At 44.4% G+C, this 26,361-nt stretch overlaps 1 protein-coding gene across 5 annotated transcripts; it reads right to left on the reverse strand.

Annotated features, from left to right (window-relative positions):
• Positions 1–20,591: 20,591 nt before the first annotated feature.
• On the reverse strand, positions 20,592–26,052 carry CITED1 (Cbp/p300 interacting transactivator with Glu/Asp rich carboxy-terminal domain 1). Of its 5 annotated transcripts, none has more exons than XM_028482741.1 (4): positions 25,747–25,791; positions 25,356–25,391; positions 21,794–21,918; positions 20,592–21,198 (listed from the first exon to the last, which is right to left on the reverse strand). In XM_028482741.1, the coding sequence occupies exons 3-4, from the start codon at positions 21,851–21,853 to the stop codon at positions 20,674–20,676; spliced, it is 585 nt and encodes a 194-aa protein (XP_028338542.1). In that variant the 5' UTR covers positions 21,854–21,918; positions 25,356–25,391; positions 25,747–25,791; the 3' UTR covers positions 20,592–20,673. The 5 variants fall into 5 exon arrangements, with proteins under 5 accessions (XP_028338542.1, XP_028338544.1, XP_028338540.1 ...); XM_028482743.1 differs by having other exon boundaries at positions 25,373–25,391; positions 25,741–25,751; XM_028482739.2 differs by lacking the exons at positions 25,356–25,391; positions 25,747–25,791 and adding exons at positions 24,160–24,270; positions 25,008–25,034.
• Between the last annotated feature and the right edge of the window lie 309 nt (positions 26,053–26,361).

Below are 26,361 nucleotides of genomic sequence, written 5' to 3' on the forward strand. Positions count from 1 at the left end.
CTCTCAACCACTGCGCCACCAGGGAAGCCCAGAAGGTACTTTTTGAGGTATTCAGTCTGAGGGCATTGGGAAGATGGTGGTGCAGCCAACAGATATGATGGGGGTTCACTTGGGAGTGAGGAAAAACCATGGGACTTCCAGCTTGAGAGGATAGGAAAAATGGATGGTTAGAGCTGCAGATCTTACTTAAGATCATGCAGCTAGCTGGGAGTGGGGGATGGGGTAGGGAGGCTGGTCTCTTGCCTCCCAGGTCAGTGGTTGGTTTGTTTTTGTACCACAGCTTGTCAAAGGACTTGACGGAATCAAAGCATTTTCAGTATATTTTTTTCTCTGTCAATTTGTATTTATGGACAAATGACATTCTAACAACAATAAAGGGAATTGGGAAAGAGCTAAGAAAATCACAAAACAGTACCTCCCCAAACACCCTAAACACATCATCTGTATTCATTTGTTCCTGTTCCTGTTCTCATTCTGATCGGTTTGTGTGCATGCATACTTTTACATAATTTTAGGCCTAGCATACAGACTATTTTGTATTCTGCTTTTATTATATTATAAAAACTTTCTGAGTTGCTACATAATCTTCATAATGAGTATTTTAACAGCTGCATCATATTCCATTAAATGGATATCCCATAATTAATAAAGGTTCTTTATTGTTGAACATTTAATTTTTTTGTACCTTTTCTTTATTATGAATGTTGCTACAGAGAACAGTTTCCTTTATACAGCTTTTTCCTTCAGTAGAATGATTACCTTAGAATAAAACCATTTCTTCACTCAACATTTATTGAGTGCCTACTCTGTGTCAAGCTCTGTATTATGAGCCAGGGAAATAGAGATGATTAAGATCTAGTTCCTGCTCTCAAGGAATTCACATTACAATGGGAGAGGCAGGCTGGGAGGAGGGGATGGAAAGCCAGGAGAAGATCTTCAGAGGAAAGATGGTGGCGAGGCAGTTTGGAACAGGAAGGGCTGTTAAATCTTAAGAATTTGGACTTTAACCTGTAGGTAGACAATGGGGAGCCGCTGAAAGATTTTAAAGAGGACGGGATCAGCTTTGTTCTTTAGAAAGATAACTCCGACTACTCCTTGTAGAATGGTTTGAAGGAAGTGTGAGTGGCTTGGAGGAGATGGGCCAGGGCTGTTTCAACAACACAAGCAAGAAACAGAAGGGTGGGACCCAGGTCTGTGATTGTGGGGCAGAGGAGGAGGGGGGAGATTCAAAAGACATTGCAGATGGAGTATTGGCAGGATCTGACTGGGAAATGACGTATGTGCAGGGGTGAGGGACAAGGAGGTAATTAGGATGATTCCCAGGTTTCTGGCTTGGTGACTCAGAGGTACATTCACTGGGAACTAGGAGGAGGCATGCTTGGTGTGTGACGTGGGGCTGAGGGGGAGGGGGCACCAGCTGGAGATGTTTTATAGACACAAGTCTGAGCTCAGGTATATGGTCTGGGCTGGAGACTCCCACTTGGGAGAAATGGTACATTCGTGCTTAGTCCATGGGAGTGGTTGGCAGTAGCTGTTGGAAAGGGAGCACTGTGTTAAGAGTCTGAACACTCTGATAGTGGTGTATGTGTATTGCCAAAAACCTTCCTCGGAGCATCCTTGCAGTTTTACTATACTTGTGTCAGCCTGGTAATCACTTATTTTTAAGTTTTACTAACGTAATTGTTTTAGTTTGCACTTCAAAAAATCACTAGTGAGGTTAAACATTTTGCCATACGCTTGTTTAATCGTTCCATTACCCCTTGTGTGAAGTATCTCTGCCCATTAATCTTTGGGGGACGTGTTTTTTAAAAAATTTATGTATTCATTTGGCTGCACTGTGTCTTAGTTGCGGCACGTGGGATGGAACCCAGGCCCCCTGCATTGGGAGCATGGAGTCTTAACCACTGAACCACCGGGGAAGTCCCTGAGGGATGTGTTTTTCTGATCAATTTGCATGAGTGCTTTATAGATCACAGAAGTTCATCTTCTGTCATATTTGAGGCAGATATTTTTACCAATTAGTTACTTTCCTTTTGGTTATATTTTTCTATGTACAAAGTTTCAAAATTTTATATAGCCAGATCTGTTGATCTTTTCTCTTGTAATTTCTTCTCATCATTTCAAAGCTTAGAAGGTTACCCTCAGTTCAAAGATCTGCTAAATACTCAATTCTATTTAATAACATGTATTTAATTCTTTATCAACTTGGGGTTGATAAAGATAAATAGAATAAAAGATAAACTGAAAAAAATCTATTTTCTCCCCAAATGCCTAATCAATTTTCTCAATGTAATATATTGAATGACCTTTGTTTTCTCCGTTGTTTTGTAAGAACTGCTTTAGCATTTCATAAATGAAATAATGTAGTGCATGGTGAGTAGGGAACTGAGATGTACATCCCCAGCATCCTGTCCCGGATTGCCAGAGGGAAGTTTTGTGTATGAGTGGTTCATGTTCATAAGTCACACCAAAAGTGGAGCGGTCCAAGCCCCTCGCTCTCCATCTTAAAGAGTAACCTTTCATGCCTCAGATTCCCTGATCAACTTACCGGCAGCAATCGATGAACCAGCACAGCCTTCTCCTCACTTTCTCACATTGCTGGGAGACAGTGAGGCAGAATGGAAAGGGTACAGTTTAAATCTATCTCTGTGTCCCCTTGAGTAAATGGCTTCATCTCTCTGAAACACAGATGCCTTATCTGGAAAGTAGGGATAACCATACTTACTTCTCAGTTTGTTGTAAGAATCAGAGATGATGTATAAAATGCATAGAACATAGTGACTCAGTCAATGAATTAGTGCTCCAGTTCCCTCCTGGCCACTTCTGGCTACTTCCTTCTGAAACTTATTTTTTTTCAACAGCTTTATTGAGGAATAATTGACATACAGTAAATGGCACATATTTAAAGTATACAGTTTGACAAATTTTGATGTGTGTATACACCCAATGCAACCATCATCACAACTAAGATAGTGAAATTCCATCAGCCCCAAGTTTCCTCATGTCTCATTGTAACCCCTCACTCCAGCTCCTCCCCCTGCACTCCCTGGCAACTGCTGATCTGCTTTCTGTCACTATTGATTAATTTGCATTTTCTAGAATTTTGCATAAATGGAAATCTTCCAGTCTGTACTCTATTTCTTTTGTCTAGCATCTTTCACTCGGCATAATTATTTTGAAATTTATCCATATTGTTGCATGCATCAATAGTTTATTCTTTTTATTGCTGAATAGCACCTCATTGTATATATCATATAGTACATGTATGTATATATACATATACATATGGATATATGTGTGTATACCACAATTAATTTATCCATTCACCTTTGGATAGACATTTGGGTTGTTTCCAGTTTTGGGCAATTACAGATAAAGCTGCTATGAACATTTCTATACAAGTCTTTTTATGAACAAATGCTTTTATTTCTCTTGGTGAATACCTACAAGTGGAATGGCTAGGTCATATGGTAGATGTATGTTTAACTTTTTGAAAAAATTGCCAAACTGTTTTCCAAAGAGGTTGTATTATTTTAAATTCCCATTAACAGTGTTTCAGTTGCTCCATATCCTCACCAACATATGTTAAGATCAGTCTTTAACTTATTTTTTTTATTGGGGTAAACTATACATAAGATTTACCACCTTGACCATTTTAAAAATGTACTTTTAGGGGACTTCCCTGGTGGTCTAGTGGTTAAGACTCCATGCTTCTACTGCAGGGGCCATGGGTTTGATCTCTGGTCAGGGAACTAAGATCCCGCATGCTGCTCGGCATGGCGAAAACATAAAAGCAAACAAACAAAAATAAAATGTACATTTAAGTGGTATTAAGTACATTCACATCGAAAAGATACATGCACCCCAATGTTCACAGCAGCACTGTTTACAATAGCCAAGACATGGAAGCAACCTAAATGTCCATCAACAGTTGAATGGATAAAGAAGATGTGGTACATATACACAATGGAATATTACCTGTTAAAAAAAGTATGAAATAATAGCATTTGCAGCAACACGGATGGACCTAGATAGAGATTATCATATTAAGTGAGGTAAGTCAGACAGAGAAAGTCAACTATCATATCATATCACTTATATGTGGAATCTAAAATATGATACAAATGAACTTATTTCTGAAACAGAAACAGACTCAGAGACATAAAAAAGAAACTTATGGTTACCAAAGGGGAAAAGTGGGAGGAGGGATAAATTAGGAGTTTGGGATTAGCTATATAAAATAGATAAACAACAAGGTCCTATTGTATAGCACAGGGAAATATATTCAAAATCTTGTAATAACCTATAATGGAAAAGAATATGAAAAGGAATATATATATATATATATATAACTGAATCACTTTACTGTACACCAGAAACTAACACAACATTGTAAATCAACTATACTTGAATAGTTTTTTTAAAAAAAATACATTCACCATGTTGTGAAATCATCACCATTATTCATTTCAGAAACATTTCATCTTTCCAAACAGAAACTCTGTACCCCTTAAGCAGTAGTTCCCCTTTCCCCGCTTCTCCTAAACTCCTTGTAACCTCTATTCTACTTTCTCTGTGTGAATCTGCCTATTCTAAGTATCTTATATAAGTGGAATCATACAATATTTGTCCTTTTGTATCTGGCTGAGTTCACTTAGCATAAAGTTTTCAAGGTTCATCCGTATTGTAGCATGTTTCAGAATTTCACTGCTTTTTAAGTCTGAATAATATTCCATTGCTTGTATACACTGCAGTTTGTCCATTCTCTGTTGATGGACACGGGTTGTTTCCACCTTTTGCATATTATGAATACTGCTGCAATAAACATTGGTGTACAGGTATCTGAGTTGCTTCTCTCATTTCTTCTGGGTCTATACCTAGAAGCAGAATTGCTGGATCATATGGTAATTCTATGTTTAAGTTTTTGAGGAACTGCCAATTGTTTTCCATAATGGCATTTACACTCCCATCAGCAATGCACAAGAGTTTCAGATTTCTCCATGTCTTCACCAACACTTGTTATTTTCCATTTAAAAAAATAATAGCCACCCTAATGGATGAGAAATTATACCTCATTGTGATTTTGATTTGCATTTCCGTAATGATTAGTGATGTTGAGCATCTTTTCATGTGCTTATTAGCCATTTGTATATCTTCTTGGAGAAATATCTATTCAAGTCCTTTGCCTATTTCTGAATTGGGTTGTCTGTTTTTTAAAATTGTTGAGTTGTAGGAGTTCTTTAAATATTCTGGATACTAATTCCTTATCAGATATATGATTTGCAAATATTTTCTCCCATTCTGTGGCTTGTTTTTCACTGTCTGGGGTTCTTTGATGCACAAATGTTTTTAATTTTGATGAAGTGTAATATATATATTCTTTCTTTTGTTGCCTGTGAAGGTCAGCCCTTTTAATTTGGGCCATTCTAATAGGTGTGTAGTTATATATCATTATGGCTTTATTCTGCATTTCCCTGAAAGCTAATGATATCAATCATAGCTTGATAGAGATAGCTCAATATCTTTTCATGTGCTTTTTTGCCATACATATATCTTCTTTGGTGAACTGTCTGTTCCAATGATTTGCCCATTTAAGAAAATTGGGCTGTTTTTTCTTATTATTTAAGGGTTCTTTATATATTCTGGATGCAAATCTTTTATCAGATATGTGATTTGAAATTTTTTTCCACATCTGTGGTTTGTCTTTCATATTTTAACAATGCCTTTTGAAAAGCAGAAGTATTTAATTATGATGAAGTCCAATTTATCATTTTTTTTTCTTTTATGGACTGTGCTTTTGGTATTGTACCTAAGAAATATTTGTGTAACCTTAGGTCATGCAGATTATGAGTTCTTCTAGAAATTTAATTGTTTTAGTTTTTATATTTAGGTCTATGATCTTTTTTTTTTTTTTTTTTTTTGCGGTACGCGGGCCTCTCACTGTTGTGGCCTCTCCCGTTGCGGAGCACAGGCTCCGGACGCGCAGGCTCAGCGGCCATGGCCCACGGGCCCAGCCGCTCCGCGGCATGTGGGATCCTCCCGGACCGGGGCACGAACCCGTGTCCCCTGCATCGGCAGGCGGACTCTCAACCACTGCGCCACCAGGGAAGCCCTATGATCCATTTTGTGTTAACTTTTTAATATGAAACAAGATATGGATAGAGGTTCATTTTATACTTATGGATATCCAATTGTTCCAGAACTATTTGTTGAAAAGATAATTCCCTTTGGTTACTTCTTCATTAAACTTTAAAACAGTTCTTTCTTTTTTTTTTAACATCTTTATTGGAATATAATTGCCCCACAATGGCGTGTTAATTTCTGCCTTATAACAAAGTGAATCAGTTATACATATACATAACATCCCCATATCTCTTCCCTCTTGCATCTCCCTCCCCCTTTGGTTACTTTTGGTTACTTCTTCATTAAACTTTAAAACAGTTCTTTCTTTTTTTTTTAACATCTTTATTGGAATATAATTGCCCCACAATGGCGTGTTAATTTCTGCCTTATAACAAAGTGAATCAGTTATACATATACATAACATCCCCATATCTCTTCCCTCTTGCATCTCCCTCCCTCCCACCCTCCCTATCCCCCCCCTCCAGGTGGTCACAGAGCACTGAGCTGATCTCCCTGTGCTATGTGGCTGCTTTAGGTGGTCACAAAGCACCGAGCTGATCTCCCTGTGCTATGCGGCTGCTTCCCAACAGCTATCCACCTTACGTAAAACAGTTCTTTTTAATCACATAAGTCACAGATGAATATATTCTCCTTGTAAAATATAAAATCATTTTTGACCACTTTTATATCCAATCAGGCTTCCCCCAACACTCCCCACCAGGTAACAGCTCTAATGACATCAATTTGAAGTGTATCCTTCCAGGTCTTTTTCTCTGTATGGAGATAAATTTCTGTATAAGTATATGTATATGTGTGTATATATATATATATATATATATATATATATATATATATGCAGTATTGTATGTTTAGTTTAGATAGGATCATCCTATATGTATCATTCTGAATTTAGCTTTTTGGTACATAAAAACACTTGTCACAGATCTTTCCATGTTAGAACATAGAGATTTACTTCATTTTTTTTAGCTGTTTCATAGGATTCCATAGTACCACTATACCTTCCTTTGTTTCACCATCGCCTTATTGATGAATATTTAGGTAGTTTTCATTTTCTACTGCTACAAACAATGCTGTAGATGAGCATCCCTGAACCTGCTTTTGGCACACATGTGTGTTTCCCTAGGTAGATATGGAGAAGGGGAATTTATGCAACACATGCATATATAACACTTACTGTATGCTAAGTTATCTTCTAAATGCTTTACATATATGAATTCAGTTAATCCTCACAACAAGCCCATGTTTTTATGCTTGTTTTACAGATTAGGAAACCAAGGCACAGAGAGGTTAAGCAATTTACCAAAGGTCACACAGCTGGTCAATAGCAGGGCCAGGATTTGAACTCAGATAGCTTGGTTCCAGAGTTCAGTTTGCTGGGTCATAGGCATGGGTATTTTTAAAGACCTGCCAAATTGGCCTCCAAAGAGGCTGTATTAATTGCACGCCCATCAGCAGTGTATGAGAGTATTCATTTCCCTTCACCCTTACTAACACGTAAAACTTTAAAAATAGCATTTTTGGGCTTCCCTGGTGGCGCAGTGGTTGAGGGTCCGCCTGCCGATGCAGGGGATACGGGTTCGTGCCCCAGTCTGGGAAGATCCCACATGCCACGAAGCGGCTGGGCCCGTGAGCCATGGCTGCTGAGCCTGCGAGACCGGAGCCTGTGCCCCGCAATGGGAGAGGCCACAGCGGTGAGAGGCCGGCGTACCGCAAAAAAAAAAAAAAGCATTTTTATTGATTATTAATAACAGTGTGTAACAACTAATATTTATTGAATAGTTAATATGTTCTAGAATTCTGCTAAGCACTCCATATGCTTTCTCTTCACCTCACTTTGCTTTAGTTTTCCTGATAGTACCCTCTCTGCTGATATGTATTAATTAGTATGTTTGTTTATTGCCTCTCTCTCCCCACTAGTGTCACCTCTATGAGGGCAAAGATTTTTGTCTGTCTTGTTCACTGCTTTCCTCAACACCTGGAACTAAGCATTTGTTGACTGACTGACTGAATAAATGAATGAAAACAATTTTATGGGGACTTCCCTGGCAGTCCAGTGGTTAAGCCTCTATGTTTCCATTGCAGGGGGCCTGGGTTCATCCTTGGTCAGGGAACCAAGATCCTGCATGCAGTGCTGCATGGCCAAAAAAAAAAAAAGTTTATATATGATTTTTTTCTGTGTATTTAACAAAACAGCTACTAATTTTTTTAGGAAATAAATACTTATTGTTTGGGCCTAACAACAACAACAAAAAAACCCAAACCATTTTATGAACGTGGAAATCAAGGCTCAAAGCGATTAAGTAACTCACCCAGACTTCCACTAGCTCACGGTGGAGCTGGATTTAGAAGCCAGTCTAATTCCAGTGTTTGTCTGTGCTCTTGTTTAGCCTCCCGGAATCTGTTTTCCATTTCCATTTCTATAATTATGTTATTTCATGGATGTTATATACATGGAATCATGCAGTATGTATCCTTTAGAGATTGGCTGTATTTCATTCAGCATAATTTCCTTGATGTTCATCCAAGTTGTTCATTCCCTTTTATTGCTGAATGGTATTCCATGGTATGGATGTACCACTGTTTGTTTAACCCAGGGAAGCATATCTGAGTGGTTTCCAGTTTGGGGCTTTTAGGAATAAAGCTGCTACAAACATTTGTGTACAGGTTTTTGTGTGGACATAAGTTTTCATATCTCTGAGACAAATGTCCAAGACTGCAATTGCTGGGTTGTATGTTAAGTGCATGTTTACTTTGATTAAAACTGCCATATTCAGGACTTCACTGTTGGCTCAGTGGTTAAGAATCCTCCTGCCAATGCAGGGGACACGAGTTCGAACCCTTGTCCGGTAACTAAGCCCGTGCGCCACAACTACTGAGCCTGTGCTCTATAGCCTGCAAGCCACAACTACTGAGCCCATGTGCCACAACTACTGAAGCCTGGGCGCCTAGAGCCTGTGCTCCTCAACAAGAAAAGCCACCACAATGAGAAGCCCGTGCACTGCAACGAAGAGACATAAATTAAAAAAAAACCCAAAACTGCCATATTCTATGTCACAGTGGTTGTACCAGTTAACATTTCCACCAACAATGTGTGAGTGATCCAGTTTCTCTGCATCCTTTTCAGCATCTGGGGTTGTCACTAATTTTTATTTTTTATTTTATTTTTTAAATAAATTTATTTATTTTATTTATTTTATATTTGGCTGTGTTGGGTCTTTGTTGCTGTGCGCGGGCTTTCTCTAGTTGTGGTGACGGGGGCTACTCTTCATTGTGGTGCGCAGGCTTCTCACTGCCGTGGCTTCTCTTGTTGCAGAGCACCAGCTCTAGGCGCATGGCCTTCAGTAGTTGTGGCGCACGGGCTTAGCTGCTCTGCGGCATGTGGGATCTTCCTGGACCAGGGCTCGAACCCGTGTCCCCTGCATTGGCAGGTGGACTCTTAACCACTGCACCACCAGGGAAGCCCACTAATTTTTATTTTAACCATTCTGACAGGTGAGTAGTAATATCTTATTGTAGTTTTTTTTTAAAAAAACATCTTTATTGGAGTATAATTGCTTTATAATGGTGTGTTAGTTTCTGCTGTATAACAAAGTGAGTCAGCTATATGTATACATATACCCCCATATCCCCTCCCTCTTGTGACTCCCTCCCACCCTCCTTATCCCACCCCTCTAGGTGGTCACAAAGCACCAAGCTGATCTCCCTGTGCTATGTGGCTGCTTCCCACTGGCTATCTATTTTACATTTGGTAGTGTATATATGTCCATGCCACTCTCTCACTTTGTCACAGCTTACCCTTCCCCCTCCCCGTATCCTGAAGTCCATTCTCTACGTCTACGTCTTTATTCCTATCCTGCTCCTAGGTTCCTGAGAACCATTATTTTTCTTTTTTAGATTCCACATATGTGTGTTAGCATACAGTATTTGTTTTTCTCTTTCTGACTTACTTCACTCTGTATGACAGACTCTAGGTCCATCCACCACACTACAAATAACTCAATTTCGTCTCTTTTTATGGCTGAGTAATATTCCATTGTGTATATATGCCACATCTTCTTTATCTATTCATCTGTCGATGGACACTTAGGTTGCTTCCATGTCCTGGCTATTGTAAATAGTGCTGCAGTGAATATTGTCCATACTGTTCTCCATAGTGGCTGTATCAATTTACATTCCCACCAACAGTGCAAGAGGGTTCCCTTTTCTCCAAACCCTATCCATTATTTATTGTTTGTAGATTTTTTGATGATGGCCATTCTGACCAGTGTAAGGTGGTACCTCATTGTAGTTTTGATTTGCATTTCTCTAATGATTAGTGATGTTGAGCATCCTTGTTTGTTTTGTTTGTTTTTGTTTTGTTGTGTTTGTTGGCAATCTGCATATCTTCTTTGGAGAAATGTCTGTTTAGGTCTTCTGCCCATTTTTGGATTGGGTTGTTTGGTTTTTTGATACTGAGCTACATGAGCTGCTTGTGTATTTTGGAGATTAATCCTTTGTCCGTTGATTCGTTTGCAAATATCTTCTCCCATTCTAAGGGTCATCTTTTCGTCTTGTTTATGGTTTCCTTTGCTGTGCAAAAGCTTTTATGCTTCATTAGGTCCCATTTGTTTATTTTTGTTTTTATTTCCCTTACTCTAGGAGGTGGGTCAAAAAGGATCTTGTTGTGATTTATGTCATAGAGTGTTCTGCCTATGTTTTCCTCTAAGAGTTTGATGGTGTCTGGCCTTACATTTAGGTCTTTAATCCATTTTGAGTTTGTTTTTGTGTATGGTGTTAGGGAGTGTTCTAATTTCATTCTTTTACATGTAGCTGTCCAGTTTTCCCAGCACCACTTATTGAAGAGGCTGTCTTTTCTCCATTGTATATTCTTGCCTCCTTTATCAAAGATAAGGTGACCATATGTGCGTGGGTTTATCTCTGGGCTTTCTATCCTGTTCCATTGATCTATATTTCTGTAGTTTTAATTTACATTTCCTTAATGGCTGACACTGAACATCTTTTCGTGTGCTTATTTGCCATCTGTATATCCTCTTCAGTGAAATATCTGTGCAAGTCTTTTGCCCATTTTCTACTTGGATTGTTTGTTTTTTTTATTGTAAAATGTGGGGGGTTCTTTACATATGCTAATTTTGAGAGTGCTTTTTGTCGTCTAGATGCTAGTCATTTGTCAAAAGTGGTTTAGAGGTATTTTCTCCCAGTCTATAGCTTGTCTTTTCATCCTCTTCACATAGGTTTCACAGAGCAAAAGTTTTTACTTTGGGCAAGGTTGAAATTATCAATTTTTCCTTTTATGGATTGTGCTTTTGGTGTCAAGTAAGAATTCTTCACCTGACCTTAGGTTTTGAGGATTATCTTCTATGTTTATTTTCCTAAAATTGTGCAGTTTGTTTTACAATCTAATCAGTTACCAACTTGAGTTAATTTTTGTATATGATATCCAATTGCTCCAGCAGCATTCTTTGAAAAGGCTATCCCTCCTCCTTTCAACTGCTTTTGCACCTTTGTCAAAAATCATTTGGTTATATTTGTGTGAGTCTATTTCTGGGTTCTCTATTCTGTTCTATTGATCTTTCTATGTGTCTCTCTTTCCACCAGTATCACACTGTCTTAATTACTGTAGCTATATAGTAAGCCTTAACATTGATTAAAGTGATTCTTCCCACTTTATTCTTCTTTAATTATTATTATTATTGTTATTATTCTTTTGGCCGCACCGCGTGGCTTGTGGGATCCTAGCTCCCCAACCAGGGATCGAACCCGGGCCCTCGGCAGTGAAAGGGTGGACTCCCAACCACTGGAATTCCAGGGAATTCCCCACTTTATTCTTCTTTAATGAAATTGTTTTAGCCACTCTAGTTCCTTTGCCTTTCTCTATAAATTTTGGAATAAGTATGATTACATCTACCAAAAAAAAAAACTTGCTGAGATTTTGATAGAAATTGCATGAAATTTGTAAACCTATTTAGGCCTTCTTTGATTTCTTTCACCAATATATTGTAATTTTCAGCATACAGATCCTGACCAGGTTTCATACATAGTAATATATATTTAGTAATTGTAAATGGTACTGTCACACCCTAAATTTCGGTTTCCATGTGTTCATCGCTAGTATATAAAAATGCAATTGCCTTTTTTTGTGTTGATCTTGTCTCTTTTGAGCTTGCTGAACTCACTTATTAGTTCTAGGAGTGTTTTTGTAGATTGCTTGGGATTTTCTACATAGCCAATCATGCCATTTGCAAATAGGGAAATTTTTTCTTTCTTTCTTTCTTTCTCTTTTCTTTCTTTCCTTCTTTCTATCTGTATGCTTTTTATTTCTTTTTCTTGCTTAACTGCACTTGCCTTACTTCCAGTGTTATGTTGAATAAGAACGATGAATGTATATCCTTGTCTTGTTCCTGATCTTAGAGAGAAAGCATTTAGTTTTTATCCGTTAAGTATAATGCTAGCTGTAGGGTTTTTGTTTTTTTTCTGAGATGCTCTCTATGAGGTTGAGAAAATTCCACTCTATTCCTAGTGTACTGAGAGGTAATTTTCTCTTTTTAAATCATGATTTGGTGTTGGATTTTGTCAAATGCTTTTTTGCATTAACTGATATGGTCATGTGTTTTTTCTTCTTTAGTCTGCTGAGATGGTAAATTACATTGATTGAGTTTTTGAATGATGAACCAACCTTGCTTACCTGGAATAAGTCTCACTTGGTCATGGTGTATTATATTTTTAATATATTATTGGATTGGATTTGTTAAATTTTTGTTTAGAAATTTTGCATCTAAGTTCAGGAGAGATATTGGTCTGCAGTTTTCTTCTTGTGTGTGTTGACCTTGTCTGGTTTTGGGATCATGGCAGTACTTGGGAGGTATTTCCTCCTCTTATTTTCTGGAAGACATTGTGTAAAATTGGTGTTAATTCTTCTTTGAATATTTCATAAAGTTTTCCAGTGAAAAAAATCTGGGTCTAGAGATTTCTTTTCCAGGAGCTAAGTGGGGGCTACTCTTCGTTGCAGTGCATGGGCTTCTCATTGTGGTGGCTTCTTTTGTTGTGGAGCACGGGCTCTAGGCGCACAGGCTTCAGTAGTTGTGGCACGCAGGCTCAGTAGTTGCGGCGCACGGGCTCAGTTGCTCTGTGGCATGTGGGATCTTCCCGGACCAGGGCTCGAACCCGTGTCCCTGGCATTGGCAGGTGGATTCTTAACTGCTGCACCACGAGGGAAGTCCCTCCACAAATCTTGATATGTCATATTCTCATTTTCATTCAGCTCAATATGTCTTAAAATTTTCCTTTGAGACTTCCCTTTTGACCCATAGATTATTTAGAAGTACGTTGTTTAGTTTCCATGTGTTTGGAGATTTTCTGTTATCTTTGTTATTGATTTCTAGATTGATTCCATTAGAGCTGGAGAACATACTCTGTATGATTTTGGTTCTTTCACATTTATTAAGATTTGTTTTATGACCCAGGATATGGCCTATCTTGGTCAATGTTCTATGAGTACTTGAAAAGAATATGTATTCTTCTGCTGTTGGGTGGTGTTCTATAAGTGTCTAGTAGATTCTCTTGGTCGATGGTGTTGTCGAGTTTCTATATCTTTGCTGAATTTGCCTAGTTGTTCTATCAGTTGCTGAGAGAGTGTGTTAAACTCTGCAACTCTAGTTGCAGATCTGTCTCTTGCATTGCAGAGCTCTCAGTTTTTGCTTCATGTATTTTGAAGCTTTGTTGTCAGTGCATACACATTTAGGATTGCTATGTCTTCTTGGTGGATTGATCCATTTAACATAACGTAGTGTCTCTCTTTGTCCCTAGTAATTTTCTTTGCCCTGAAGTCTACTTTATATGATATTAATATAGCCACTTCTGCTTTTTAAAAAATTAATGTTGGGAATTCCCTGGCAGTCCAGTGGTTAGGACTTCATGTTCTCACTGCCAAGGGCCCGGGTTCAATCCCTGGGTGGGGAGCTAAGATCCCACAAGCCATGCAGCCAAAAAAAAATTAATGTTTGCATGATATATCTTGTTTTTCATCCTTTTACTTTCAACCTACATATGTTGCTATGTTTCTTCTAGACAGCATATAGTTGGGTCGTGGGGTTGTGTGGTTTTCCACTCTACTTTTCTCTTTCTCTTAATTGGTATATTTAGTCTACTTACATTTAAGTGATTATTGGTATGTCGGGCTTAAGTCAGACATTTTGTTTTCTGTGTCTCATTCTTTTGTTTATTCAAGTAATTTATTTATTAAATTGAAGCGTAGTTGACTTACAATATCTTTTGTTTATTTTTGCTTGCATTCCTGTGAGTTACTTGAACATATTTTAGAGTTCTATTTGGATTTACTTATGATTCTGAATATGTATAGTGCTTTGTATAGTTTTCTTAGTACTTGCTCTAGGTAGTATCATAAACACACATAACTTATCATAGCTTACTGCTGTTTTAGTGGGTTCAGATTGACTAAGTTCTATCGATCTGTCTTCAAGGTCACTGATTCTATCATCTGTCATTTCCACTCCATTATTGAGTCTATCCAGTGAGTTTTTATGATGGCTGCTTTAAAACCCTTGTCAGGTAATGCCAACATCTGATTCATCTTGGTATTCGTGTCAGTTGATTGTCTTTTCTCATTCGAATTGTGGTTTTCCTGGCTTTTGCTATGATGAGTGATTTTCTATTGTATCCTGAACATTTTGGTTATGTTAGGAGACTCTTGATCCCATTTCAATCTTCTATTTTAGTAGGCAGTTACCCTGTTTAGGTTTAGTATGTATGTTTTAGTCTACTTCTGTGGGTTGTAGTTCAAGTGACAGTTTAGTTTTCCAAGCCCTTGCAATGCTATTTTTGTCTGCTTCATTCTTCTGTTGTCTGTGGGGCTCCTGCTCCATCCTTGCTGGTGCTGTCTGCAGTGGCAGAAGGCACTTCCCTGAGCTGCTTGTTTTTTCTGGGTGATCTTCTGAGGGAAGAGGAAGTTGCTGAAGCCACTGTACCTGCGTCTCCTTATGCCACTGATTCAGTGGAGGGTAGGAAGATACAGGGCTACTGCTACCACTGCACGCAAATCAGGCTTCCTGCTGGTTTCCCAGTTCTGGAGTGGGGACTGAGACAGTCCAAAGCTTTGCTGCTGCAAGCAGATCAGACCACCGCCTGGAGCTCTGGTTGTGGAGCAGAGCTTAGGTCCCCCAACTAGGTCTCTGTTGGGCTTCTCCTTTCCCAATTCCTGTGTGTGTGTGTGTGTGTGTGTGTGTGTGTGTGTGTGTGTGTGTGTTTGTAGCGGGGGGTGCTGTTGGTGGTTTGCCATTGCAGGCCTCTTTGGCACCCGGTATGTGGAAGATTAAAAAAAACAACTGAGGAAACTCACCATGTTGTCATTCCTCAAGTCCTGAAGTTCCTAGCCTGCTTTCCTGCTTTCAGAGCCTTTTTGTCATTGTCTGTTGAATAATTTCTAGCATGTACAGTTCTATTTGAAGAAGAGGAACAGAGAAAAGTGAGTCTACATCATCTTGCTCTGGAACCAGAAGTCCCCTAGTGTAGTTTTAAAATACATTTATTTTAGTATGAGTGAATTTGAGCATCTTTTGATAAGTTTTAAAGTCATTTTAATTTCTTTTTCTGTATTTCATTTTGATATTATTTGCTATTATTTGCTCATTTTTATATTGGGTTGAAGGTCTTTGACGTCTTGATTTGTAAGAGTTGTTTTCAAATTCATTATGAGTTGCAGATATTTTTTCAAGCCTATCGCTTATCTTTTGATTTTAACTTTTTTTGTTTCTTTTTTTTTTTGCCATAAACTTTTTTTTCGACGTAGGGTTTTGTGTCATTCTTGGAACGGTCTCCTCATAACAAGATTTTCTTTTTAAATCCCCTCATATTTTCTTCTAGTACTTTTATGGTTTCATTTTTTAAAAAAATATTTACTTATTTATTTGGCCATACCGGGTCTTAATTGCAGCACGCGGGATCTTCATTGCCGTGTGTGGGGTCTTCCTTGTGGCATGCAAGATCATTTTTTTAGTTGCGGCATGCAAGATCTTTTAGTTGCGGCAACCGGAATCTTTAGTTGTGGCATGCAGGATCTTTAGTGGCTGGCATGTAAACTCTTAGCTGCGGCATGTGGGATCTAGTTCCCTGACCTGGGATCGAGCCCGGGCCCCCTGCATTGAGAGCGTGGAGTCTTAGCCACTGGACCACCAGGGAAGTCCCTCATTTTTTATTTTTAAATCTTTGGTCCATCTGGAAATAATTTTGGTGTCAAGTATGAGCTAGTGTATCCAGTTGTCCCAAAGCGTTTATTGAATAGTTCCTCATTTCCTCTCTACTTTGAAATGCTAACTTAAAAATTGTGGTAAAAAAACACATAAAGGATTGATGATCTTAACCTTTTTTTTTTGGCTGCACTGTGCAGCTTGCAGGATCTTAGTTCCCTGACTGGGGATCAAACCTGGGCCCACGGCAATGAAAGTGCCAAGTCTTAACCACTGGACCGCCAGGAAATTCCCATCTTAACCACTTTTAAGTGTGTAGTTCAGTAGTGTTATCACATTGTTGTGCAACAGAGTTCTAGAACTTTTTTATCTTACAAAAGTGAACCTCTAGGGACTTCCCTGATGGTGCAGTGGTTAAGAATCCACCTGCCAATGCAGGGGACACGGGTTTGAGCCCTGGCCCGGGAAGGTCCCACATGGCATGGAGCAACTGAGCCCGTGCACCACAACTACTGGGCCCATACGCCTAGAGCCCGTGCTCTGCAACGAGAGAAGCCACTGCAATGAGAAGCCCATGTGCCGCAATGAAGAGTCTCCCCGCTCGCCACAACTAGAGAAAGCCCTTGTGCAGCAACGAAGACCCAACACAGCCAAAAAAAAAAAAAAATCAAAAGTGAAGCTCTATAGTCATTGAACAACAACTTCCCATTGAAATGCTACTTTTTCATCATAGGCTAATTTCCTGTCTTTGTTATTTTTTGCCTGGACCATTGTAACAGCTTTCTAGCGTCACCATAATTCCAATCTTTCATGCACACTGTAGCCTGATTCATTTTCCTCATGCAAGCTCTGACCACAACACTCCTTTATTCAAAACCTTCAGAAGCCCTCTTGGATAATGCAGTTGAAATTAAGTCCCCCATTTGCAGCAACATGGATGTTCTAAAGATTATTATATTAAGTGAAGTAAGTCAGACAAGGAAAGACAAATATCGTATGATATCGCTTATATGTAGAATCTAAAAAAATATGATACAAATGAATGTATATATGAAACAGAAACAGACCCACAGACATAGAAAACAAACTTAAGGTTAACAAAGGGGAAAGGGTTGGGAGGGATAAATTAGGAGTTTGGGATTAACATATACACAGTACTATGTATAAAATGGGTAACCAACAAGGACCTACTGTATAGCACAGGGAACTATACTCAGTATCTTGTAATAACCTATAGGGGAAAAGAATCTGAAAAAGTTACATATATATATATATATATATATATATATATATGTAACTGAATCACTTTGCTGTACAACTGAAATTAACACATTGTAAATCAACTATATTTCAATAAAAATTTTTAAAAAAGAAATTAAATTCCCCATTGCACTCTTTCATAGCACCTATACCTTTTCTTCCTGTCACTTCTCATGATTTATGGTTTTAATGATCTGCATGATTATTTGACTGTTGTCGATCTCCTTGCTAAACTTCAAGCTTCATGAGAGCAAGGGCAATGTGCTCGTCGCCTATGCCCAGATGCTTTGTGTGTGCCTGGTACATAGTAGGTGCTCAGTCCATGTTTGTGGAATGATACTCCCCTTGCTTGTGGAATAAAGTAGAAGCAACTGCAAGATCTGATTCCAACTTACCTTCTCTCAGCCTTCTGCCCTTCAAGGAAGTCAAGCTGCTGGACTTTCTGCCCTTCCTTGAAAAAGCCATGGGCTTCCTAACGGTTGGTTCTGGTTTACACCATGTCCTGATTTATCTTTTAATTTGTGCTCCAGTTGTTCCCTGTGCCTGAAGGCCATGCCCTCCCCTCAGTCTCCTACCACAATTGCTGCCGTATGGAAATACAATGTATCCTTCGAGACCATGGCTGTCTTTGCCACTGGACTGTGAGTTCCTTGAGAGTAGGAACAGGGTCCCCCACATTTGTCCCCAGGGAGCAGCACAGCTCCTGGCCTCTAGGAGGCACTCTTGCTTACACATCCTCACCTGCTCCCAGGCTACAAGCTCCTTGTGGGTAGGCAACGTTCCTTACCTGTGTGTATCTGGGAATCTTGTTTCCTAGCCCCCTAGGACCTGGCCCAGGGTGAGGCTTGGAGTTGGCTCAGGAATTTCCTGGAGACCTAATGAACGTGCCTGGTCTTGTCGTGAGAGGCCTGAGCATGAAATGGTGGGGCAGGGGCAGAGGCTTCCTTGCCTTCCCCCAACTGTACTCTGTGATGTCCGCCCTCCCCCCCACATCATGCCCCTTCTCCAGCAATAAACGATTACCACCCTACACCCTCACCCTGCCTCCCCAGATCCCTTAGGACTCCATGTCTCCCTGTTCACAGCCTTAGACAAATCTAACCATCCACCTTCAGCAGGATCATTCTAAAAATCAAAGTTGGTTAATTCTTTGCTTTCCTGCAAATTTCCAGAGAGGCTCCACAAGCCACAGGGATGGTGGTACCAAGGATAAAGGCACGCTCCCAGCTTGGCCTAGAAGGCCCTTGGAGCCCAGCCTCTTGCAAACTTCTTTCTAGTCTCCTCCTCTCACACCCCGTCCCGGCCCTATGACCCTGCTTGCTAAACTCCAGTTTTGTAGCTAGTACAGCCCCTTTCATGAACATGCACTTACATAACAGCTTTACCCCTCACTCATTCTTTCCCTGGCTGACTCTGGTCTTGTTTTTAAACCCAACTGTTTCAGTGGGTAGATAAGTCTTTGTGTAAAGGCACAGAACAAGGCCAGCGAGGATGCACCACAAACAGATAAACAGTTGCTACCTCGGTGGAGGGCAAGAGGCGATCAGGATTGAGGGAGAGAGCTGGTCAAAGGGTATTTTTGCTTTATCTGTAGAGTTTCTACTTTTCACAAAGAGATTGGATCATGTATTTATTACTTGTGAGATATCAAAACAAACAAATGAACCAGTTCAATACCAGGAAGCTGTCCCCAGACTTCCCAGGCAGATGGAGCTGTTTCCTTTTCTGGGATCGAATAGGACCTTCCCCCTGTGTTATAGGAAATACTGTTTTATTGTAATTTGTTGATATCTTTCTCCTTCTAGATGGGGGACCCCCTCAAAGGTACAAACTTTAATTTATGCTCCTGATACTAAGCAGAGTGCCTGGCCCAGAGCAGATGCTCAGGGAATGCTCAATCCAATGCCTTGCCTCTTTCGGTGGGCTCCTTCGAAAGCACTCTCTAGGGGACAGGCACTATGCTAGTCCTGAAAAGCTGATTAGTTTTCACGGTGTCCAAGGAAGAATGTCTCCGGGAGTCTGAAATGTGGGTAGAGGAGTCTCTAGGCTCTTCGATTGTGTCAATATGAGGACAGGGCTGGATTCCACACCAGACCCATGCCCCCACCTGCCCCCTTCCACCTCAAGGCTGGGATCCAGTTCAATGCTACCGTCCTGTCACTTGGCATGCTTCTAAAGCAACTGCCTCCTCAGCAGTTAATCTAAGAGCAACAGATATACCCCCAAATGTTGACCTTGTCGAGCCCAGCTCTGATCTGTGTCTCTAAAATGGAGGCCAGCCCAGAGAAATGGTCTGTCCCCATACAGTGTGGGCCAGAGTTAGGGGACATATGTCCCAGGCATGGAGGTGGGGCTTGAGCAACTGTCTGAAGGACTTGAAGGCACCTAAAATCTCAGTTTAACGGTCTGTAGCTTTTGCAATTTTCCAGAGAAACCTGAGCTCCCAGGTCATAGGATCCTTCTTGGGTCATACTTATTGCCCAAGGGCAAAAAGGCAAGGAGTGGCCTTACTGCATCATCTGGATTGGGGCTAGAGATGGGGTGGGGGTGCCTTTTAGAGTTGGTGAAGCGTGTGCCACGTGGCTAGGGCAACCCTTTAGACTTGGATGCACAAGTGGCCAGGATGCTGTAGAAGGGTCTGGATCAGTCTTTCTTCCAAGAATGCTCCCAACCAGCCCGTCATCAACCTCGAATAGGACAGTGTTCCTGGGGTCTTAGGGCAGTGAGGCTAGGTACTTGGACTCCTGGAGATATAATGGCAGTGGTGATGGCAGTGGCAGCAGGAATTCAGTGGGGAGCCTCCCCTCCCCACCCCCGGCCCCACCTCGGTCTTCCCCATTCCTCCCATCCAGCTCAGCTCCCTCCCAGCTATCTACCAGCAACCCCACCATGGGTCTCAGGCAACCACACCATGGGTCTCAGAATTGCTACAAGAATGTCAGACCATGCCGCACCCCATTAGACCTCAATGAAGAGCACCTCCAGTTGGCCCATCTCTTGTAAGTAACTTTTATTTTTATTTACAACAGAATTGGTGGCTTTATTCCTCCATCTTTAGGAACAGTTGGTATCAGCAGCCAGATGGAAAGTCTGCAGTGAAGTCAAACTCATTCTGCCCCAGCCACAGCTCCGGAAGCTCATTGGCTCGGTCCAGTCCCAGTTCCACCACCAGTGACATCAGCACCTCCTCATCCACCGGGTCTGAATCGATGATGGCAGGGCTCTGGGCACCAGCAGGAGAGAGTGACCCCGCCCCTCCCGCCTGAGCCCCGAAGCCCCAATTTGGCAGGGGCCCTGCCTCCCCAGGTTGGCCCGGAGTAGCGGCGGCCATCCCATGATACTGGCTATTAAGTTTCTGCAGCTGCATACTGGCCAGCAGGTGAGGGGCGGGGTGCAGGTTGAAGGGTGGGGGTTTAGTGGGAGGGGCAGCAGTAGGAGAGCTTATTGGAGTTGGAGATCCTGAGGAGCTAGCGGGAGCCCCACTGGCCTTGGTTCCATTCGAGGTTACCCCGGGGTAGTGCAGGATGGCCACTGCTTTGCGATCTTTCACCGCCAGGTTAGAGTAGGCCAGAGAGCTCATCTCTGGGTTGGCATCCTAGAAGACAGAGAAAGGCAGAGCATGGTACCCCTGTGCTCCGGGCTTTGTTCCTCACCATTCATCAGGCCCCAAAAGTGCTTCATCAGGGGGCTAGTGGTGGGGAAGCAGCAAGAAGGCCCCCTGGAAAGGTAGGCTCCCTTCCTAGCTTGAGTTAGGCTCAAGTATCCTTCTGCCACCTTGGCTCCGAGCACTGTGCTCAGGCCTAAGTACTCATGCTGGGCACCCGCCAGCCTAAATGAGTTCATTGCTTTCATCTCCGTCCCCCGACTCTCCCTTCAGCTCGCCATTCTACAAATGGGATCTCATTGCCCCTCTTCTCAGCCTCACTTTAATCCATTGAGACAATGGAGTGGTCTTTTCCAATTCTGCTTCTCTGCTCCCTTCTCTGCCATCTTTCAGTACCCCTCGTGGGTTCGAAGTGACCATGTTTAGGTAGAAGCTGTTTTCATTCTCTCCCAAGAAAGCCCTGCTGTCTTCAGTCTGCTAAAGGACACCAGATACCCCAGCCAGGAGGGCCTACCACACGGCCCTGGCCCCGACCCGGTTGTCTTTCCGGCTCCAGTGTCTCCATCTGTAAAATGGCAAAAGTTACCTCCTTCATAGGTGAGGTGCCACCCTTGACATCAAGTGCAGGCCTCGACATAGTTGGCATTTCAGAGCCTTGGCAGAAGTTGGATAAATTGGTGGGAGGTGATGCTGCCAGCTGGAGCTGTTGTGCTGTATGTGAGGGAGAAGAGGTAATAAGGGCAAAGGCTTTATTGACCACGCAGGTACTAGCAAAGCCCAAAGCTGGGCCACTCCACACAGCTACAAGGCAAGGATGGTGACAGGTTAGAGCCAAGACCAGAGACCACCTGAGCAGAGGGAGGAGATCCAGTTGGAACTTTTGCCTGAGGCAGGAAAGGTGCTAGATTTGGCCAGGTGCTGCCCAGCCAGCCAGCTACCCACATCACCAAGAGGGGACACATGTGACTGTTTCCTCATGCCAGTGATGTCAGAGCCCCAAGTGGGGTGCACTCTTCCTGATTCTGAGGAGAGCAATGTCCCTGAGTAAGTAGCACACTGTCTCAAAGGGCCACTGGCATTCACATTGGAGGCATTTAGGCCTCCACCAGAACTGGGAGAAAGTAGGAAGGAGTCAGGGCGAGGAAGACCTAGAAAGCTGGAGGCTGCCACCCACAGAAGGAATAGGTCCCCAAAGCAAATGTCATGGGGCTCCAAAGTCCTGCCTCAGCCATGGTTTTGTGTGAGAGAAGCTGGGCTGATCAGCGTAGTCTGGGGGCTCTGAAGTAGCCAGAGAGCAGCTAGGGATGTCTCAATTTCCTCCACACCACAAGCCCCCTCCCAAGACAGACCTGGCAGCACTTGGTTTTCCCAGGACACCTGCTCTGAGCCCAGACACACTCATCTGTAGTGACAGGTGGGCATAATTCTTCCCGGAGGGAAACTGAGGTACAGAGGTTCAACAGCTTTCCCATCAGGTGGCAGTGGCTCTGGGAGCAGGAGCCAGCACTCTTGTGCCCACATGCCTCATCTGACCGCTGGCCAAATCATCATACCTAGAATGACTCAAATGGCTCCTGAAGAATGATCCCCTAGGTCAAACGCCAAAGGGATAAGATAAGGGGATGAAGGGAAAAGAATATCCCCAAACCAGAAAATAATAATAATAAACAATCTCTGAAAACTCTAAAGTTATTTTCCCAGAAGCTTTTTTTTAAAGCCCCATATATTCTAGCCTTCATGATGAATTAGAGATGTAGAATTTCATATTTATAAATACCTCTTGGCCCAAAGGATCTTCAGCATCTTCAAAAGTCTCTAATCTTTCCAACAAAGCTAGAATTCTCTGTGACACCTCCCTCCCCCCAGTGGTCATTAAGAATCTGCTCAGACCCTTCTAGAAAGTGGGCACTTACTACCCCTCTTTATCATCTTTGCACTTCTTACTTGTAGGGGAGGGAGGCAAGAAAAATAGAAAAAGGAAGGGGGGGAGAAAACACCAGAAAACAATCGGTTGCTGGGTCTGCCACCACTGCTTGATTGGAGCCCTGTTTCTTCTCTGAGGCAACCAGAGAATATTTCAAGCCAGTGATTACAAGACAAGGAATCTAATCCGTGTCGTCTTCAAGAGCCCAGCACCTTCAGTATCAAGCAATTTTCATGTCCTAAGAAAAACGTCGGGAGGGGGGTGGCTGTCCATCTTTTCCTGTTCCTATCCAGCCTTTCTTCATGCTACCAAGTACCCAAATGTACATAAGAAAAAAAAAAAATAGTAACAGCAGCAGCAACAACAAAAAGAAACAGAAAGAGGAGGGAAAAAAGTAAAAGGAAAAAAAGAGAGAGAGCGCAAGAGAGAAAAGTATCTCTGTTCTGATATCAGTTCCTGGGGAAGACCATTTTACCACGTCTCCCCCTTCAGGCTGTGAGCTCCCCTAGGCAGGACCCTGTTTACGTTCAGATCTGTTGCCTCCCATCGCCGCCTCCCCCTCCACCAGCCCCGACCCCCGGCCTGGGTCTGTGCTCCATAGGCGCTCAGTAAGTGTTGTTGTATCCGTCTGAAGAGGCAACCGCATCTCGATCGGAATCCTTGCCCCTGCTTCCCCGATTTTCTGTCTCCCCTCTGCCACCCAGCCCATTCGAAGGCAAAACTTGGCAGCGCAGAAACGTCCCAGCTCTCTCTCCAAGCCTCGAGCCGACCACTGCGAAACAGCTGCGAGAGACGGCTGGGCAACCCAGAGCAACAAGTGCCTCCTCTCCTGCCGATGCCTCGCGGGCCCGGGCCACCAGTTCCCGGTTCTGCCGCCCGCCCTCCTTCACAGACCGTCCCGTGGGCCGGCAGCCCCCTCCCGCCTAGATGAGGGTGGGAAAGGGAGAGGAAGAAGAGAGAAGGGAGAGGCAGGTAGGGGGGCCGCGTCTTTGACCTGTTGGGGGACCAAAAGTTAAAATGGCACCAACCGGATGGCTCCATCTCGATTGCTATTTTCTCACTCAGGAGAAATTTAAAAATCCAAACAGTACTGCGGCTTGGCTTGGATGCGCTCTAACCAGACCAGTCAGTTTCGCCACCTGAAAACTAAAGGCCCGTTGTTTGCGGACAGCTCGGCCGCCCTCCTCGCCACATCCCAGGTGGAGCCGCTGGAGCTGGGGGCGGCCGGGAGCATCCCTGCACGGTGGAGCGCGAGCACCCAGGCCGCCAGGGCCCCGAGCGTCCGATCCCGCGAGTGCCGTATCAGGAACCGATCGTGGAGACAGGATACACAGGCGGGGAGGGGCCCGGGGTCTCGGCCTCCGCGGCGAGTTTGGGGCCCCGCGGTGCTGCCGCGCGCGGGGGCGCACTCCGGCGCCGGCTGCGGCCACTCCCGCGCCTCACCAACACTTACTGAGCGCCCGCAGAGCACCCGACGCGGCCGCGGGCTGAGCCTACCCCCTAGCCAAGTCGCCTGTGGTCAGTGCTATCACTCCGCTACGAGAAGAGTGAGAAGCTCGGAGAGGTTCGGTAACTTGCCCAAGGTCACAGCGCTAGAAAGTGGCGGAGCCGGGATTCGCAGCCAGGTCTGTCTGCCTCCAAGTCCGGCGCTTGGCGAGGCAGGGACTCCGTGCGCCGCCCGGCCCCGCCGCCGGCGTTTATAGGCAGAGGGGTGTGTGCGTGGGTGTGCGTGTGTGTGGGGGGGGCGTGAGTGTGGGGGAGAGCAGAGGTCGACCAGGCAGTAGAGGCAAGTTGCCCGAATTCTCTAACTTCCATCCCTCAATCCCGCTGAACTCGGCCCGAAAAGTCCCTCTCGCCTTCAGCCCCCAAAGGAAACCTGAGCTTTGTGCAGCCCCAGAGCCGGAGCGTCCAGATGCGGTCCGGGCGATTAGCAAAGTCGGTGGAAGCCAAGCTGGAGAAAGCGCGGGCGCAGGGAGAAAAGGTGCTGCTGTCTCCCCAGGAGAAGCGGGCGCTCGGTCCGGCTGGCCGGCAGGCGGGCGCGCTGGCGAGCGAACCGGTTCGCTGGCTGGCGGGCGGGCGGGCGGCGGCCCCTCCGCCCCCCAGCAGAGCAGCTTTCAAACAGAAAACAAGTCCTCCAAAGACCCCCGGCCCGCCCGGCCCCCGCCCGCTCCCTGCGCCCGCTCCGCAGGAGTCCCCGGCCCCGCCGCCCAGCCCACCGCCTTACCGGGCGGCCCGGCTTACCTCCGCGAAGCCGCCTGCCCTGGAGAGAGGGAAGCGCGGAGCCCGGTGAGCCGCGGGCGCAGCGGCGGAGCCCCCAGCCCCTGGCACGCACGCCGCCACCGCCGCCGCGAGCCGGTCGCGCTCAGTGCCACCCGACCCCGGGGCGCCTGGGAAAAGCCCGCACCACCGCGCCGCGCCGCCGCCGCACCTCACCGTGCCGCGCCAAGCAGCCCCGGCCCGCGCCCGTGCCCGCCCGCCCGCCCGCAGCTTCGGCGCCTGACTCCGGGGCGGTGGCGGTGGAGGTGGCGGTAGCGGCCACCGCGCTCCCTTCCCGGCGCGGGGGAACCGGGTCTCAAGCCCCCATTGCCGCCCGGAGAGCCCTGACGCACACGCACACGGGAGCAGGCTGGCCTCGGCTAGGAATCCCAGGAAGGACAGACCCTTTTCCCCCTTTTTCTCCCCCCCCCCCAATTTCCACGTCTTTATAACCGGCTTAGGGCATTATTAGCACATGTCCTGGCTCGTGGGCGAGTTGGTGGCAAAATCTGAACTGGATACTCACCGAGGGCCAGAGCGGGTGCTGCGCCTTCCTCAGCCCTCTTCCTCCTCGCCAGGAACGACCCTTCTCCGGCGGGCTGTGGGCGGGCAGCCGGGCGGAGCGAGCCTCTTCTCGGCAGCTCAGCGGTGCCCCTTCTGCAGCTGTGCCGCTGGGAACATTTTATAGCGGCGGCTGGCGTGTGTGGCCCTTTAAAGGCGCTCGAGCTGGTGCAGTCACCGCGGATCGTGTGAAAGCTAAGGGCCGGCTGGGGAACGGAGTCCGAGCGGCTCCGCGGGTCCGGCGGCGCCGGGGACCGGCCACGGCTCCCGGGGTGCGGCTGGCGGGCTCAGGCCGTGGTCGCCCCGAGCCCCGAGCCCCCGGCCGGCGCCTTCGCTTCTAAAGCGGGCGGGGGGCCGGGCCCCGGGCACAGTCTCTCCCCACCGCCCTGCATGGACTTGCCCAATAAATTCCA

The sequence above is a fragment of the Physeter macrocephalus genome, chromosome 21 (genome assembly GCF_002837175.3).
Source record: "Physeter macrocephalus isolate SW-GA chromosome 21, ASM283717v5, whole genome shotgun sequence".
Classification (NCBI taxonomy): domain Eukaryota; kingdom Metazoa; phylum Chordata; class Mammalia; order Artiodactyla; family Physeteridae; genus Physeter; species Physeter macrocephalus.